General features: G+C 52.9%; 1 protein-coding gene across 5 annotated transcripts in view; it reads right to left on the bottom strand.

Annotated features, from left to right (window-relative positions):
* Tmem268 (transmembrane protein 268) overlaps positions 1-16,021 on the bottom strand; it is a 34,916-nt gene extending 18,895 nt beyond the window's left edge. For 2 of the 5 annotated variants that reach the window (XM_078048054.1, XM_078048058.1), the window contains exons 1-7: positions 15,903-16,021; positions 15,267-15,422; positions 11,031-11,218; positions 7,038-7,147; positions 4,829-4,936; positions 3,636-3,785; positions 48-158 (exon numbers count right to left, since the gene is read on the bottom strand). In XM_078048054.1, the coding sequence (XP_077904180.1) occupies positions 48-158; positions 3,636-3,785; positions 4,829-4,936; positions 7,038-7,147; positions 11,031-11,139 (588 nt within the window). In that variant the 5' untranslated portion in view covers positions 11,140-11,218; positions 15,267-15,422; positions 15,903-16,021. Of the gene's footprint in view, positions 1-47; positions 159-3,635; positions 3,786-4,828; positions 4,937-7,037; positions 7,148-11,030; positions 11,219-14,835; positions 14,915-15,266; positions 15,423-15,902 lie in introns of all 5 variants that reach the window. The other 3 variants (XM_078048055.1, XM_078048056.1, XM_078048057.1) reach the window with 3 other exon arrangements.
* Positions 16,022-16,320: the final 299 nt, after the last annotated feature.

Genomic DNA, 16,320 nt, shown 5'->3' with positions numbered 1-16,320 from the left:
CAGATCAAAAGTGGCCACCAGAGAGAGGCCACTCCAAGCCACAGTACCTGGATCACACTCTGGCACCCTTCCACGGTGTCTGTCACCCCCAGCAGCACCCGGTGTCTCAGCAGGGCTCTGTTGGCAGCCGTGAGCCTCAGGTCTGTATTAGTGTTAGCCTGTAAGACAGATGCCAGGCCCAGGGTTGACCCCTGTGCTGCCAGGGAGCTCCTGGGCCATGGCCACACTGTCCCACCCTGGACACCACACAGCAGCCCTCACCCTCAGGACTTGCACCTCCTCCCCTGTAATGGGGCCATTGTTGGGACAGTAAATTCAAGAATATCAGGCAGCCCAGGGCAAAGCCCACCTCTTCTACCTCCAGAGGTCTGGCCCTGGGAGTGATGTCCCTTCCCTGGGCCCTGCTGTCTTCAGTTACAGAATAAGGAGTAAACAATGTCATTGACAGTGAAACTGGATTCAAAACATCACATTTCCACTGTCCCTGCCTCCCGGGAACGCAGTGAGGTTTCACTGGGATCGTGGATGAAGCTCTTAACCCAGGCTGGGGCGCATGGGCAACAGCACTGCGGGGGTGGGCGCGGATGGCCTGTGCACCTGCTCTCGGAAAGCAGGCGTCTGTAAAAGGCCTGCCTCTGAAGACCCAGATGGGGCCTGGCCTTGTCCCCCTCAGCCCTTCCTATACTGGGTAACAAGAGGGAGGAAAGGAGCTGGTCCAGGTGGAACTCTGGGGGTAATGGGCTGCAGTCAACTAGCGACAGCTTCGGATGACGAAACCCAGTTTAGCATGCAGTATTTCCCACGTGGTACTGGCCACAGACACATTCTCAGGAACCTGCTTAGCAATGAGCGGTATCTACAGGGGTGCTGGGCACAGTCTCGCCTGCCCTCCCGAACCTTCTGCTCTCAGGGAAGGGCAGCAAGGCCCGTGAGGAAAATGAGGCAGTAGGTATGAATCCTGAGGCTCCTGTGGGTGCAAGGGATGTGGGTGGGGCACCAATAGCAACACCGGCCAGGAGCCTGGGAACAGGGATCTGTATGGTCTTGAGGACCAAGAAGCCTCACAGGTTTGAAGCCCTTGAACTGAGATCCAGAGGAGGACCTAAGGAGAGCTGTGTGGCCACAGACTCGTCACTTCAGCTCGCTGGGCTCCAGGTTCCCCACCGGCAGACAAGATCGACAGTAATGACATGTAATACCTAAGTAGCATTTACAGTATACCAAGCACTACCGTAAGCACTTTTCATGAATTAAAGTATTTCATTTGCACAAAAATCCCAGTTATTTTGCCACATTAGAGGTGAGGAAACTGAAGCCCTGCAGGTAAAATGGTAACCTGCTCCAAGCTGAGGGCTAACAAATGGCCAAAGTGTCCTGGGCACATACTTCAGGCCCTAAGCACAGGGCACATAGCGGGTGCTCAGGACACAGGGCTCACTGTCAGGAGCTTCCAGAGTGAGCAGATGGCCCAAGAACACTCCCTCGGTGCCCCTGGGCCTTTGTGATGCCTGTGAGAGGCTGGGCCTTGCTCATGCCTGTGACCTGTGCCTAGCACATATCTGGAACTCACAGGGGCATCACAGCTGCCAGCTGAATGAAAGGAGGGGAGAGGCGGGGCGGGGCGCCCACACAGGCGTCCCTGACCACATGGCTTGCATCTGCAGCCTTCAGGCAGCCAGGTGCCAGCCATTCTCCTGCCTCTGCTCAAGCACACCACTTTGCTTTTTCCTCTCCCCAAAGAAGCTTCCTGCTTCAGGAGCAGCTTGCTCCATTCATTTCTTACCAGCCAAGCACAAGGGCTATTGGGGGGAAGTTTCAGCACAGCCCGAGGGCAGTGTTATCTTGTCAGCCTGGTTATAAAGCCCAACAAAGATCCTTTCAGAATGATTCAGCCATAAAATTCCTATTTGTCCCAGTGAACAGGAGACATGTCCTAATTTCCCCACATCCTGCCTCCCCTTCTGAGTAGGAGCCTCCCGCCTGCTGAGAACCTCGGAGGCCCAGCACTGTGCCCAGGGCTGCAGGATGCAAGGACAGGAGCTTCCCTGTCACCGTGAGACAGCATCGGTGTGCTGGGCAGGACAATGGTCCCTCAGAGACACCTGAGTCCTATTCCCCAATCCTGTCCATCTTCTGGGTGGAGGCTACTGCAGTTTACAGGTGGGGAAGCTGAGGCTCAGAAAGGCTCTGGGAGCAGCCCAAGGTCATGCTGCTGATCAGTGGCCGAGCTGGAATCCCAGGCCAGGATGCTCAGATTCCAAGTCATGTTCTTGGTCAGCACCCTGCTGTTGGGCCAATTTGTGACTATTGTTAGGTGGCAAAGGGGACTGGAGTGCAGGATGGACTTCGTGCTGCTGCTCAGCTGACCTTCAAATGCTGAGATTATCTTGGATTAGCCATGGGGTGCGATGTAATCACAAGGGTCCTTCAAAGGGAATGAGAGGCAGGAGAATCAGAGCCAGAGGAGGTGTGGCTTTGAAAGAGGAGGAAGGGACCGAGCCTAGGAATGCAGGAGCCCTAGAAGAGCTGGGAAAGACCAGTGGACAGATTGTTCCCTAGAGCCTCTGGAGGGAACACAGTCTGCCACACCCGATTCTGGCCCTTTGAGGCCTGGGCTGATGATCACAGAAGCATAAGTTAATTCATAACATTGTTTTAAGTTTACAGCATTTTGTTACAGTGGCTCTAGTTCCCCACTGTAGAGTTCGCACTAAGAACATGGCTCAGAATCTGAGCATCCCGGCCTTGAACTCCAACTCGGCCACTTACTAGCAACACGGCTGTGGGTTGCCCACAGAGCCTTCCTGAGCTTCGGCTTCCCCACCTTAAACAGAGTCCACCCAGAGGACTGTAAAGCACTGAACGAAGGATTACTGTACAAGAGCACTCAACCCATAACAAGAGACACACATTCAAAGAAACTACAATTCATGAGCCATACCTTACGATGGGAGGGGTTGACCTCCTCTTCAAAGGTGATCAAAACCTTCAGAGGGTCAGGATTTGAACCCTGGCTCTGCCACTTATAGTGGAATCCAGGAGAAGTTACCTAAAGTCTGACCACCCTCATCTCAGGCACCCAGTGCTGCAGGGAGGTGGGCTCGAAACCCCCTTGAGCTTTCTCACAGGGCTCTCATGCGCACCCAGGGAAAGGTGAGTGAGCAGCTCAGTCAGCTCAACTGACTCAGCACCCTCTTGCCAAGCTCAAGCTCTTTAAAACAGCTTGCTTCCAGGAAAAAAAAAAAAAAAACCCACAGGGATTAGATGAGAAAAACAAAGCTCTCTAGCTCTCTGGCATGAGGCAAGCAGCTTTGCTCCCCTCCTCATGTGCTGCTCCTGGGACAAGCGGCCTCACCACAGGCCCCAAAGCAGCAGCCAATCATGGATTGGGACTTCCCAAACTATGAGCAGAAATAAACCTTTTCTCTTTTTAAGTTGATTAAATAAAAGAAAGAAAAAGAGGACTTGGTCCTGATTGTGATTTGATTTCTTTCAACCCTGGTGCCTGTGGGCCAGAGTGAATTTTCATGGCAGGAGGGATTCTTTAAAAGCAGGCAAGAGGAAAGGCTGGCTTGGGACTCTCAGGCCCACCCAGCCTCTGGAGGGAGCATGGCAGGGGCCTCTGGACATCTCACCTTCCTCTGCTGCCTCTCGAAGACCAGCATGAGAGTCAGGGTCAGGCTGACTGCGGCCAGGGTCACGAGCAGCACGCCCGCCCAGTGGCTGCCCAGGGCAAACATCTGGCTGGTTGAATAGATGTTGGCCCAGATCACCACGTAAAACACCTGCGGGAAGCCAGGGGAGAGCACAGTCAGGAACCCCCGTCCTCAAACGAAGCAGCTCCACTCCCAGGGACACCGGCATAGGCTCCCGACACCCTCCTGGGTTCAAACAGCTCACGGGGCTGGAAGAGACCAACTCTGGATCTATGGGAATGGACATGTATTCCCTGTTTATAAGCAAAAGCGGACCACAGGGCTTTCAGCTGCTCCCAAGCCCTCTTTATTCTGATTTTAAATAAAACAGAAAAAGAAGAGGTCTTTGGAGAAAGATAAGGTTGAGTCTGAAACCCACAGTGATCCTTAACTGGCCATTCAGCCTTTTGTCTCTGAATCTCAGTTTGCTCATTTGTAAAGTGATGATAATAACGGCTACTTTGGGGGGTTGCTGCAAGAGTTAACAGGGTAACACAGGTCGCAGCCCAGTACTTACTAGAGAATTTAATAAATACTGATTCTCACTCCTTCCCCTTCTCCCCAGAAGAGGGAGGTGAGAGTCAGCCATGCCATCTGACCGAGGATTCACCAAAGAAGCAAGTCGTGGTGGTTAAGACCACAGATGCAAAGGCCAGACGGCTTGTGTTCAAACGAATGTATGTGTTTATAAGTGTAGATGTATGCGTATGCAGATGTATGTGTTCACATGTACACATACACACATGTGCACATACATATATACATACATGTGTATATGACTAGAGCTGGAATGGACCTCTCTGTGAGCAGAAGAGGAAACCAAGTCCCAAAGAGGAGAAAAGACTTAGCCAAGGTCAGACACTGAGTTCAGAGCCCAGTGGTCTGCAGATTCCCAGTCCAGGATCTGCCCATAGGAAACCCCAGCTCCCACCCTGTATACAGGGACTTGGTTACAACTCTCTCCCACAGATCTCTTCCAGTGCCAAATCCAGGCCCATGTGGTACCACTCTTCCCCAGGCAATTAAATGGGTCACCAGCTGCCAAGTCCCTTATCTGCTGCAGGATACAACACTGCATTTGGCAGTGGGAGAGGGCCAGGGCCGGGCCAGTGTGTGCCCATCTCGCTCCTTACCACGGCAAAGGCCAGCCGCATGGGCTTCGAATTGTAGATGATGTATCTTCTCACTTGGGGCTCCAAGAGGGCACTCTCCGCCAAGCTCCTGTACTGGTCAGCAGGGACCTGTTCGGCCACCCAAGGGAAAGAGATTAGTCAACCACAGGGCTACTCCACCCCATCCCACCAGCCTGTTCCCATGATGTGTGGGGGGGTGGTTAGGCCGCCCCAGGGGGCAGAATGAATCCTGGGTGGAAATCACAGGTGCAGGCTCAGGAAGAAACAGCCATCCTGAGAAGGTGAACAGCTTGAGAGCCAGGAGAATCTTAAGGGGTCTGTCCCCACAGCCTGAGACTCAGTACCTTGGGGCAGGCACAGCATGGGCTGACAGTCAAGGCACAGGCCCTGGAATCAGGCGGCCCTGGCCCAACGCCCTGCCACTCTTGTGCTATGTGAACTGGAGCAAGTTACCCTTTCTCTGGGCCTCAGTTTCCCCCTCTACAAAATGCAGGGAACCCACCTTGTAGGGTTGGATTCTTATTAAATTAGATCAGACACAAACTGTGCTTGGCACAGTGCCAGGCACATGGTGACCACCAGATACGCAGGTGCTACTGTCAATACTGCAATATCAGCATCCACTAGCACAGCCCAAAGTCCCACATGCTCTCCCTGCCCAAACAAAAGTGTCTGCAGAACGCCCTATGAAAGTAGACCAAGGAAAAATAATTTACCAATTAAAAATTACATTTAGGAACATGGTACAACAATATATAAACTGTACACCAGTAAGAAAACTCAACCCCAAGATGACTATTTGAGAAAGATGCTCTTCTGCTAGGTGCAGTGGTGCACACCTGTGATTCCAGCTGCTCAGGAGGCTGAGGCAGGAGGATCTAAAGTTCCAGGCCAGCCTCAGCAACTTAGTGGGGCCCTAAGCAACTTAATAACACTGTGTCTCAAAATAAAAAATGAAAAGGGCTAGGGACGTGCTCAGTGGTACAGTGCCTCTGAGTTCAATTCCCAATTTAAAAAAAAAAAAAATCTGTACAAAGGTGGAAAGGAAATGCAGAATGACGAAGCCAACTGGTGCCGACATGATATTAGCTCGATTGTCAAGTCTTCATCTGATGGTGACCCAATATGTTCTGAACAAAAATGCAATTCAGCTTCAAAGAAATAAATTCTGAAATCTTCCGGGTAAATGAGCAGTGCATGCTCCCCATCCGTGCCTGATCGACCTGGCCTTCGCAGGAAACCCTCATCCTGCTGGGGTTTGGGAAGGGAAAACTGGCCCCTGGCACTTCCCACCAACGGCAAGAGCTTCAATTTATCTATGTGCCAGAGACAGGGCAAATTTTCCTCAGACATGACTTCACTTGCTCCTAACTAAACACCAATATAATAGGTATTGATAACTGATAACTGACAATCTTTTTTTTTTTTTTTAATTTTGAGACAGGATCTCGCTAAGTTGTTTAGGGCCTCATTACATTGCTAAGGCTGGCTTTGAATTTGCGATCTTCCTGCCTCGGCCTCCCGAGCCGCTGGGATTTGATATTGTCTTAATCTGCAGATGAAACAGACTCAGAGAGGTTAAGCTACCTATCCAAATTCACAGAGGCAGTGGGCAGCAGAGCTGGGTCTGAGTGCAGAAGAGGGAGTCTGGGAAGCCTGGGCCTGCGTTCCCTGCATTGGGAGGTGAGTTCACACAAACTTTCCTTTGCCGGCAAGAATAGCCCCTCTCCTCCTGCCCACCTGGTGTACTCCCACTTGTCCTCGAGGCCCCACATCAAGGTCTCCTTGGAGGCTCTCCCAACCCCCCACGCAGGCAGGCTCACCAATCTCCCTGGGCACGTCTTCAATGCTTTGCTGCGTCATTGTGTCCCACAGTCCTGACCCCTACAGTCCTGACCCCTCCAACCCTGTCCATTTCCCCAGTGGGCTCTGGGAGCAGTGTGAGCTTGGGGTCCTGCTTGCCTCTACACTGCTGAGCCAGCTAGGCGCCTGGCACAGAAGGGACACCCCCAAACACACCTTCAGGAAGTGAGTCCATCGAGAAGACAGGCCAGTTCCCACACACCTTCCTTACGTCGCCCACCACAGCAGGCAGGGGGACATTCATTAATATTGGAGAATAACTGGGTGAGAGGACAGATGGGTGGATGATGGGTAGACAGACGGATGGAAGGGAAAGCAGTGGGGGCTTGGTGAACACAGCACTTGCCTGAATGCCCCAGGTCTGCAGTTGCTCCTCTGCGGTTCCCAGGTCGAAGGCCATGGGTGCACAGGTATTGTCGACCCGGAGGACGGTGAGGACCTGGCCATTGTGGAGCTCTGAGAAAAGAGCAGAAAGAAGCCTCATCTGGCTGCACCAGAGTCACCTCGGAGGAGGCCAGAAACGAAGGCATCACCCCACTGGCCGTGAGAACCTTCTCACGACAAGAAAGGACACGGCTATCCTCAAATCCCTAAGAACTGGACTTGATTGGGAAGCCCCAGGGAGACAGAACCGAGGCCAGAGCAAGGAAGCCACTGGGATACTACGTGAGACCAGGCAAGGAGACCTAACCTCCCCAAACGGAAAGCTGACCTCTCAAAGAAAGGGTGGGTGAGTCCCATCACCAGGGCCACTTAAATAGCGACCGAACAACCAACATTGAGGGGAACGATGACATCGAGGGGATTACGTAGCAGACGCTGATTCCGGCACTGCAAAGGACGCTCAGTGAATGTCTCCTGAATTCCTAGCTGCTTCTCAGTTAGTGACAACCAGCTATGACATGGAGAACAAGGGCCCAGAGGACGTCCCCTCCCTAACTCCCTAAACCTGTGAATATGCTGCCTTCATGGCAAAAATTAAGATTGCAGATGGCTTTAAGGTCACAGACCTTACAAAGAGAGCACATACGGGACACTCAAGTGGCCCATCATGATCACAAAGACCCTCAAAAGTGGGATAGGCAGGCGGAAGCAGGGGCAGATGTGACAAGGGAAGAAGGAGGGAAGGACAGTCATTGGCTTGGGGACGGAGGAAGCGGGCCAAGAGTTAAAGAATGCAGACAGCCTCTAGGAGCTGGGAAGGGAAACATTCTCCCGAGAGCCTCCAGGAAGGAGAGGAGTCCTGCCGGTACCACTGCGAGCTCAGCGAGCCCAGGGTCAGGATTCTGACCTCAGAACTGCAAGATAATACATTTGTGGTTTTGAAGCCTCCATGTTAGTGGCCACTTTGTAACAGGAGCAGTAGAGAATGAACACACTGGCTTCGTGGTGATCTCTCCTGTCTCAGTCTATTTTCTGCTGCTCTAACAGAATACCACAAACTGGGCAAATTCTACATAACAGAGGCTCACGCACGGTTCTGGAGGCCAGGAAGTCCCAGATCAAGGCATCTGAAGAGCACCTGAAGCAGGGCAAGTGAGCAAGGGACAGATAGGAAAACTGGCCTGCATTCATCCTGTTTATTGGGAATCCAAGAAACCCACTCTCAATAACTCACTGCCTGACAGTAACATGCTCGGTTAGGTCAGGAGGACATGATCCTGTGGAAGGCCTGGCCTCCAATGAAGCAACGTGCAGGAACAAGGCTCTTCAGAAGTGACCGGATCACACACTCTGGTCTCAGCAGTGAACTGACCCACTGATGGACTCAGAGCCAAGTAATCTACTGGAGGTGCGGGCCCTCAATGAAGGGAGCGGGGTCCAGGGGTGCCCTTGGAGACCACTTCTCCTCCCAGCCCCAGCCCCAGCCTCCCCCTCCCTCTCTCTGCAGATCTAACCCACCGTGCCCTCCCCATCATGATGTTCTGCTTCCCCAGGCCCAAAGCCGAGGATCCTGTGGCCACAGGCTGACATCTCCATCACTGTGACCCTGGATAAACCCTCCTCCTCTCAATTGTTTTTCTCAACACCGCTCACGAGGGCAGAGCCTACCCTGACCTAATCGCCTCTTAAAGGTGCCCCCTCCTCATACTGTTATGGTGCAACTCATTTCAACGTGGTTTTGAAGGAGGCACGCAGAGCACAGCACCCCAAGCACATCTGCTACTCACTCATATGGTAAAGGCACACATTCAGAGCCACATGGGGTGACACACGCCTATAATCCCAGCAACTCAGGAAGCTGAGACTGGAGGATTGCAGGTTTGAGGCCAGCCTAGACAACTTAGCAAAATCCTGACCCAAAATTAAAAGTGAAAAGGGCTGGGGATGTAGTTTGGTGGTAGAGCATCCCTGGGTTCAATCCCCAGCACTGCAAAAATAAATAAATAAATAAATAGAATGATAAGATTAAATCAAAGAGTATGCAAATTAGGAAGAGTAGACAGAAACAAAATAAAGGCAGATAATAACAACAGGTCTGGATATTGAGCCCCTACTGTGTACCAGGTACTGGGTGGAGGCTTCTCAGGATTTCACCGACTCCTCTAAGCACCCCAAAGGATGGGTGCCATTAACAGAGAAAAGGAAACCAAACCTCTGAAAAGAGGAACTTGCTCTGTTTTAATAGGGAAGACAGGAGTGGAAAGAAGCAAGAAGGGGAGGAGTGCACGAGACCCAGCACGGCAGGCGGGGCCTGCGACTGACCCACCCCTCCCCGCACACATGGCCCTGTGGACTCCACGCAGGACCCTGAGGCCCTCCCGGGCCTGGCCCTCTGCACAGCAAGTGTGTGCAGGAGCAATGCAAAGAAGTTTCATGGGGTCTGTTTGCCTTCCAAATCAAGAGTTCCCGGATTCCTGGCAATAGTATTGCTCATCTGTTCCTTAAGACAAGCACACCAAGTCCTCCACTTAGAAATACTTGTTTTTACCCTTAGGCTAAGAAAAGCTACCAAAAGGGAAAGGATGCATGTGTATTCACGTGTGTGCATGCGCACAGGGAAGAGCCCTCTTCCCTCAGAGGAACAAGAACTGGCTTGCCCAGGCTCAGTGGAGCAGCGTCTTAAATGTCCTGAAGGAAAGCTACCCCATTCCACTCCATTCGGTGGCCGTAGGTGCATGCCTAGGAACTGCTTCCCTGACGACTGGGGTAATAGAAGAAACCCTTGTTTTAAGCAGCCAGGTTTCAGACCCGCTAAGGAACCAGCCACACTCCTGTGGCCCTCCCACAAAATAGAGCGCTGCTCCCCTTTGCCTGTCCCAGCCACTCATTCCACCTTTTATTCAACCAAAGTGTTTATTGAAGATCCACAATGGGCCAAGCTGTGGGCTGGGACCACAGACACACAGAGGCCCTGCCCTCCTAGAGCTTACATTCCAGAGGGGAGGCTAGACGTGCAATGTTCATTACTCAGATAATTATCTACAGACTGTAGTAAGTACAATAGGGAGGAAAATACATCAGAAGAACACATCAGAGGGTACTGACTGGGGCAAAGTCATCGGGAAGATTCCTCATAGGACGGATATTTGCATTGAGCTCTGAAGGGTGAATGGAAACTAAGCAATAGAAAGTAGGCAGGGACAAAGTAAAGAGGCAGAAGAAACAGGATGTACAAAGGCCCTGAGGCAGAACAGCATGGCAAAGAACAAAGAACAAGGGCAGCAACAGTCATTAAGACAGACCTTGCAAGCTGGCAAATGACAGGTTTTCATGCCAAGCCAAATGGGAAACCCTGAAGTAGAAAGTGACCCAACTGCATTTGAAAAAGATCCCTCTGGCTGCCAGGGAGAGACCAGAGGGACAGGAAGGAGAATATCAGTTGAAAAGCAGAGGATGATGACAGGAGATGGTGATGGAATGATCTGGGCAGAAATGGCAGAAGGTAGCCGGACGTGGTGGGGCACACCTGTAATTCCTGCAACTCAGGAGGCTGAGACCAGAGGATCACAAGTTCAAGGCCAGCCTCAGAAACTTTGTGAGGCCCTATCTCAAAATTAAAATTAAAATTAAAAAGGACTGGGGGTGGGGCTGGGGATATAGCTCAGCTGGCAGAGTGCTTGCCTTGCATGCACAAGGCCCTGGGTTCCATCCCTAGCACCAAAAAAAAAAAAAAAAAAAAAAAAGGACTGGGAATGTAGCGCAGTTGTAAAGGACCCCTAGGTTCAATCCTCAGTACCAAAAAATAAAATAAAATAAAACCTTCTTAGAAGGCAGCCTGGAAATGTACTCCAAGGTCACCCACCCTTATCTAAAGAATGCTCTGTGCCCCATCCCTGCCCCTAACCTAGAATGCTAGGTGAGCCTCAGGGAGGAGGAGAGAATGAAGGGTCCTTACCTTGCCCCCACCCAGGAGGGCTTCCCCGCTGCAGGGCGCTCCAGCCAGGGGAGGAGGTGGGCAACGGGCCGGCCGCCCCGCCGGGGTCCATCTGCGGTTCACAGGCCATGGCCAGAGCCAGCTGGGCTTCTACTTCCCCTTCCTGGAGCTGTGGCTCATCCTGGAGCAGCCGACTAGGCTTCACTCACCTTCAGGAAAGAGAAGGAACCTCAGGCCTGGGCCCGGGGGCGGGCGCTTCCTGGAGCTCTGGGAGGCCAAAGTCACCAAGGCCCACGGGAGTCTTTTTGCTGACTCTAGTCTTTCTGATGATGCCGAAGAAACTTCTTGGAGGGAAGATGAGGAACTAAAACATGTCCCCCAGGCCAGGCCTTGGCTGAGAACTTCCCTTCTGGTCAGGGGCTTTCTCCAGCTCTTACTCCAGAGCTGACCAGGCCTTCTCAGTTACCCTCACTGAGTAAGCCCAGGTAACCAGGCACGAGGCAGGCACATCTGTCACAGGAGCCTTGTTTACACCAAGGATCTCCCCCAACTTCCCACAGACATGGCCAAGACACACAGGGCAGGGGCGGGGGTGTGGTCAGTGGTAAAGTGCTCGCCCGGCATGCATGAGGCCCTGGGTTCCATGGCCAGCTCTGCAAGGGGGAAAACACAGGGGAAAATGAGGTGATGGGAAATTCAAATTTAGTAGGTAAAAATACCTAGTTCCCTGTCAGGGAAGGTTTGCGTTCAAGAACATGGACTCCAGAGCCAGGCTCACTGGGTAAATGGCAGGCTCACCACTCCACCTTGGGCAAGTTCAACCTCAGAGCTACAGCTCTTCAATCACAGAACCTTCCCTGCAGGGTAGCTGCAAAGACTCAATGGGTGATTCACATGAAAGACACACAGCAGCATCGGAACAAAGAACCTATCCCATGAATATCAGCTCTACCAAAAAAAAAAAAAAACAAAAAGCCAGCACAGTGGTGCACACCTGTGATCCCAGCAGCTCAGAAGGCTGAGGCAGGAGGATTGCAAGTTCAAAGCAGCCTCAGCTGGCAAAAGCAACTCAGTGAGACTCTGTCTCTAATAAAATACCAAATAAGGCGAGGGATGTAGCTCAGTGGTCCAGTGCCCCTGAGTTCAATTCCCAGTACCCCCCCACCAAAAACAAACAACAACAAAAAAAACCTTTTCTATTGCTATATTGAGATTTAACACAGTTGCTCTTCCTAAGTCAAGAATTTAGTTTTGAGCTTCCAGGCAGCCAAAGCAAACATGCAAATGCTGTCTATAAAACAGTCATCTAGAAATAGGAAAAAAAAAGATAGTGTAGTGATCAATGTGCCTTCCGGGCTACAACCCATCTTGGAAAGGCTTCTAAGGCCTCCAGGGCCAGGTCACTGAGAGGATAGCTAGTATCACCCTTGGCCACCTTCATAGGCAAAACACAAGGACCCACTGGTGGATGTTTCCTTGGTAAAAATCTGAATCTGCATGTCATCTGCTATGACTGCAACCTGCGCTGTTCACCTCTGTTATGTGTCCAGCTGGGAACCTGAGAATTGCCCCTTGCCAAGGAAAACTATGCCAGAATCCCATGGGATGGCACAGCAGCCCTGTTAAATGTCTTGATGAAAAAGTCCACTAAAGTTGTCTTTGTATAGGAGTGATACTGGGGATGGAATTCAGGGGAGCTCTACTGGTAAGCCACATCCCCAGTCCTTTGTTGAATTTTATTCTGAGACAGGGTCTTGCCAAGTTGCCGAATCTAGCCTCAAACTGTGATCCTCCTGCCTCAGCCTCCGGAGTTGCTGGGATTATAGGTGTGCACCAGGGTGCCCAACAACTAGAATCTCCTTTTTGCTACCATGGTTGGCGATATTGGGGAAGACACAAAGTTCCCAGTCGATACACATCTGCTTGATTCCAAGCTGGACCCAGGACACACTGCCACTGTGTGAAGGGAAGAGCCTGATCCTCCTGTGCTCACCACCTTCTGCTTCTCTCAGTACTTTTTAATAGAAACAGCTACACAATTTGTGAGGCCCAGTACAAAACGAAAACGCAGGGCCCCTGGTTCAGAAATGGTGAAGGGTTGCAAAATGTTGACAGCAGAACGTCAAGCCAAATTTGGGGACTTTCCTAAGTAGGACGCCTGGAGTGACTGTGGAGGTTACATGCACTTGAAGCTAGCCCTGACATTAAGCTGCAGAAAGTCATTTGGGAGCCCCTTCTCCCAACCAAGAATATATAAAAGATGCGCTTTTCACTAACAATTCAACCTGCCTGTGCCACACTCAAATGCCACAAAGCAACAAAATGTGAGGGAAAGACTGAAGACCTTGGATCCAGAAGGCCTAAACTCAAATCCCTGCTCAGTCATTCACACGCTGTGACATTCGCTGCAGAGGCACCCAGCCTGAGCACTGCTAAAATGGGGGTGTGGGGCCTACCTCACTAAGCTGCTATGGGATGTAACAGCAGATGCCAAATGACCTCCAGTGGTCCACCCACCATGAGGCCCCTTTCCTCAACACGTTTCTCCTGCTTCACAGGCACAAAACTGAGGTCACATGTGTGAAGTGATCTGTACAAAGTTGGGTGTCTAACAGCCAAGAAATCAGAGAAGAGCTCCCGCTATCCAGCTCTGGAATCAAGGCCACAGTTTCCAGGCCTTTGCACCTTTGGACCCTGGTCTGACTGTCTCTTCCTGAAACTGCCTTTAAAATGAGTGGGTCAGGGCTGGGGTTTGGGCTCAGTGGTAGAGCGCTTGCCTAGTGCGTGAGGCAGCAGGCCCCATGCTCAGCACCACGTAAAAGTAAATAAAGGTATCGTGTCCATATACAACTAAAAAAAATATATTTTTAAAAAAATGAGTGGGTCAGGAGAGACCGCATTTCCCAGGCCTAATCTAGAAACAAATTCCACTCAGATGGAAAGCTCTCTGCTGGGAGGGCAGGGTCTCCCCTCATTACCTAACCTGAGTCCTGGGCTACAGCAAAACTCACAAATCTGACAAGCATTTACCAGCCAATCTCATCCTGCCTCACTTCCTTCCTCTTACCCTGTACCCCAAGAGGCATGAAAGCAACAAAAATAGATGAACCCACAACCAATGAAGCCCTTCTCTGCTTAACTTGATCACCGACTAGGCCCACAAAGCAGAGAATATCCCATCACCCAGGCTCCAGACAAAACCCAGGGACACTGCAGCTGGGAGCCTGTAAGTCAGAGGAACTGTTCTGGAGTCTCAGAAAAGCCTGGCAAACTAGTATCAAGGAAGAACAACACAGGAGCTGGAGTTGCTGAGATCTGAGGTCTCCTTTCAGACTGCACAGGAGGTTCCCTTAGTTGCAAAATCCCACAATGAGGCACTGTCTTTCCAGGATTGGGGGAGTGGGGTGTGGGCGGGGAATCACAGCACCCTAGTTGGTCTATCAGCCACCTTCGGAGTCCCAATCAGCAGGCTTCATTCATTCACCTGAAGCTGTTCTCTGATGGCTAAAAGTAACCTGCCCAGTCCTACTACTTCCCACCTGTCTGACCCTGAGCAAGTTACTGGACTTCTCTCTGCCTTGGTATCCTCATGTGTCAGTGGAGATAATGGTGGTGACTTTAGACTGTTGTGAGGTTTAGCTTTCACAGGCATAAATCACTCTGAATAGCACTGGGAAGCAGCAGTTGCTGAAGGAATATAGCCCTAAGAACCTTCTAGGGCCAGGCCCTGAGCATCAAACCAGAGATAAAAATCTGAGGTCCCTGTCCAGTCCGCCCTGCTGAGGATCACTATCTGAGGGAAGGACAAACTAAGAAAGAAAATTACCAGACAAGTAGGGAACAGGAGGGAGCTTTGAGGTGGGAAGCGTTCTCCAGGCTTTCTGGGGGAGAAGGCGGCTCCTTGGCTTGGCAAAGGTGAGGGGGAGAGAAGTTAGTGAGCAGGACCTGCCCATCAGGGGAGGGCAGGGCTGCTCCCGTCCCCCACCCCCAGCACCTTGGGCATCCAGATCCAGAGGCGCAAAGGACAGGAGGGGAGCTGGCAAGACCCCAGGGGCAGAAACTAAACTGTCACCCAGAGCCCTGTATGAGGGCCCTCTCCCACTCAGCCCAGTCCAGGTGACAGTGGGAGAGTCAGACACCAGGATGAAGGCGCACTGAGGGAGGGAGCAGAGCTTTGGGACTCCTGCCACTAGTTCCAGAGTCCTGGCCTCTGGGCTCCCTCTGGGGATTCTGTGGCTAACCAGACCTTCCACTCACCTACGCCGCACCAGCTGGATGCCCAGAGGTCCCCAGCTCTGTTGACACGGCCCGGCCTCCCTAAGAGCGATGTGCTGGCCTGAGATTCCTCACAGGGAAAGAGAAACGACCCCGTTTTCCTCCCTCGGGTCAGGTTTGTTTGTGGAACTGGAAATCCTACAAGAGATCACAGGAGGGCCCGCCCCAGAAGTTTTGGGGTGGACAAGCCTGGAGTAAATGAGACAAAGCTCCCCATTTCACAGATGCGGAAATTAAGACTCGAAAAAGAAAGTGAGCCATTCGGGATCAAGGCGCCAGTCGGGGACGGAGCTAGAACTGAAACCCCGGCTCCTCCAGGCCTAGGAGGTCCCACCGAACGCGGTGGCCGTGGCCGGGGCAGCGGTGTCTTGCCCTGGTCTCTGCCCTTCCATCTCGTCCAGGTCTGCTGCTTGGCGGTGGGCGGGGGCCTTTTTCACCCCAAAAAACACCCCCGCCCCAGTCCGCGGGCTCCGGGCAGACCAGAGGAAAGGCCCCAGGAGCGCGCTGCATCTCCGAGTCGCTCAGCCAGCCCGGCCCCGGGCGCGAGCGCAGGCCGAGACGCCGGCGCCGCCCGGCACCAACCCGGGACCGCGGGCGCACGGGCGCGCGCACACTCACCGCCGCCGCGGCCGCCGCCGCCGCCGCCGCCCGGAGACGCGGAAGGTCGGGGGCGCCGCGCCCCTCCGCGCCGCAGCCTCCCGACGCCACCGGCCCGCGCCTGCCCGCCCCAGCGCGCGGCACCGCCCTCCCGGGCCCGCCCCCGTCACCCGCCCGTCACCCCACCGGGAGGAGCCGCCCGCCGGGCCCGCCGCGGGCCTGGAGGGAACGCGTGCCTGGCCGCGGAGCCCAGCTGGGAGGCGCGTTTCATCAGCCCGGCTACCCAGGGACGCCTAGGGCCTCCGCGCCCGCGCCCACCGCGGCGTCGGGACCTGGGGCTCTGCCGTGCACCCCGCGCCGGGACCTGCGACACGTTTCCCCGGTAAAGCAGCGGCGGACCTGGGAGGTCAAGTCCCCTATGACACAAGTCACAGAGTCC

The sequence above is a fragment of the Ictidomys tridecemlineatus genome, chromosome 4 (assembly GCF_052094955.1).
Source record: "Ictidomys tridecemlineatus isolate mIctTri1 chromosome 4, mIctTri1.hap1, whole genome shotgun sequence".
Classification (NCBI taxonomy): Eukaryota; Metazoa; Chordata; class Mammalia; order Rodentia; family Sciuridae; genus Ictidomys; species Ictidomys tridecemlineatus.
The sequence above is the reverse complement of the archived record's forward strand: the minus strand, read 5'-3'. Positions and strand labels throughout refer to the sequence as shown.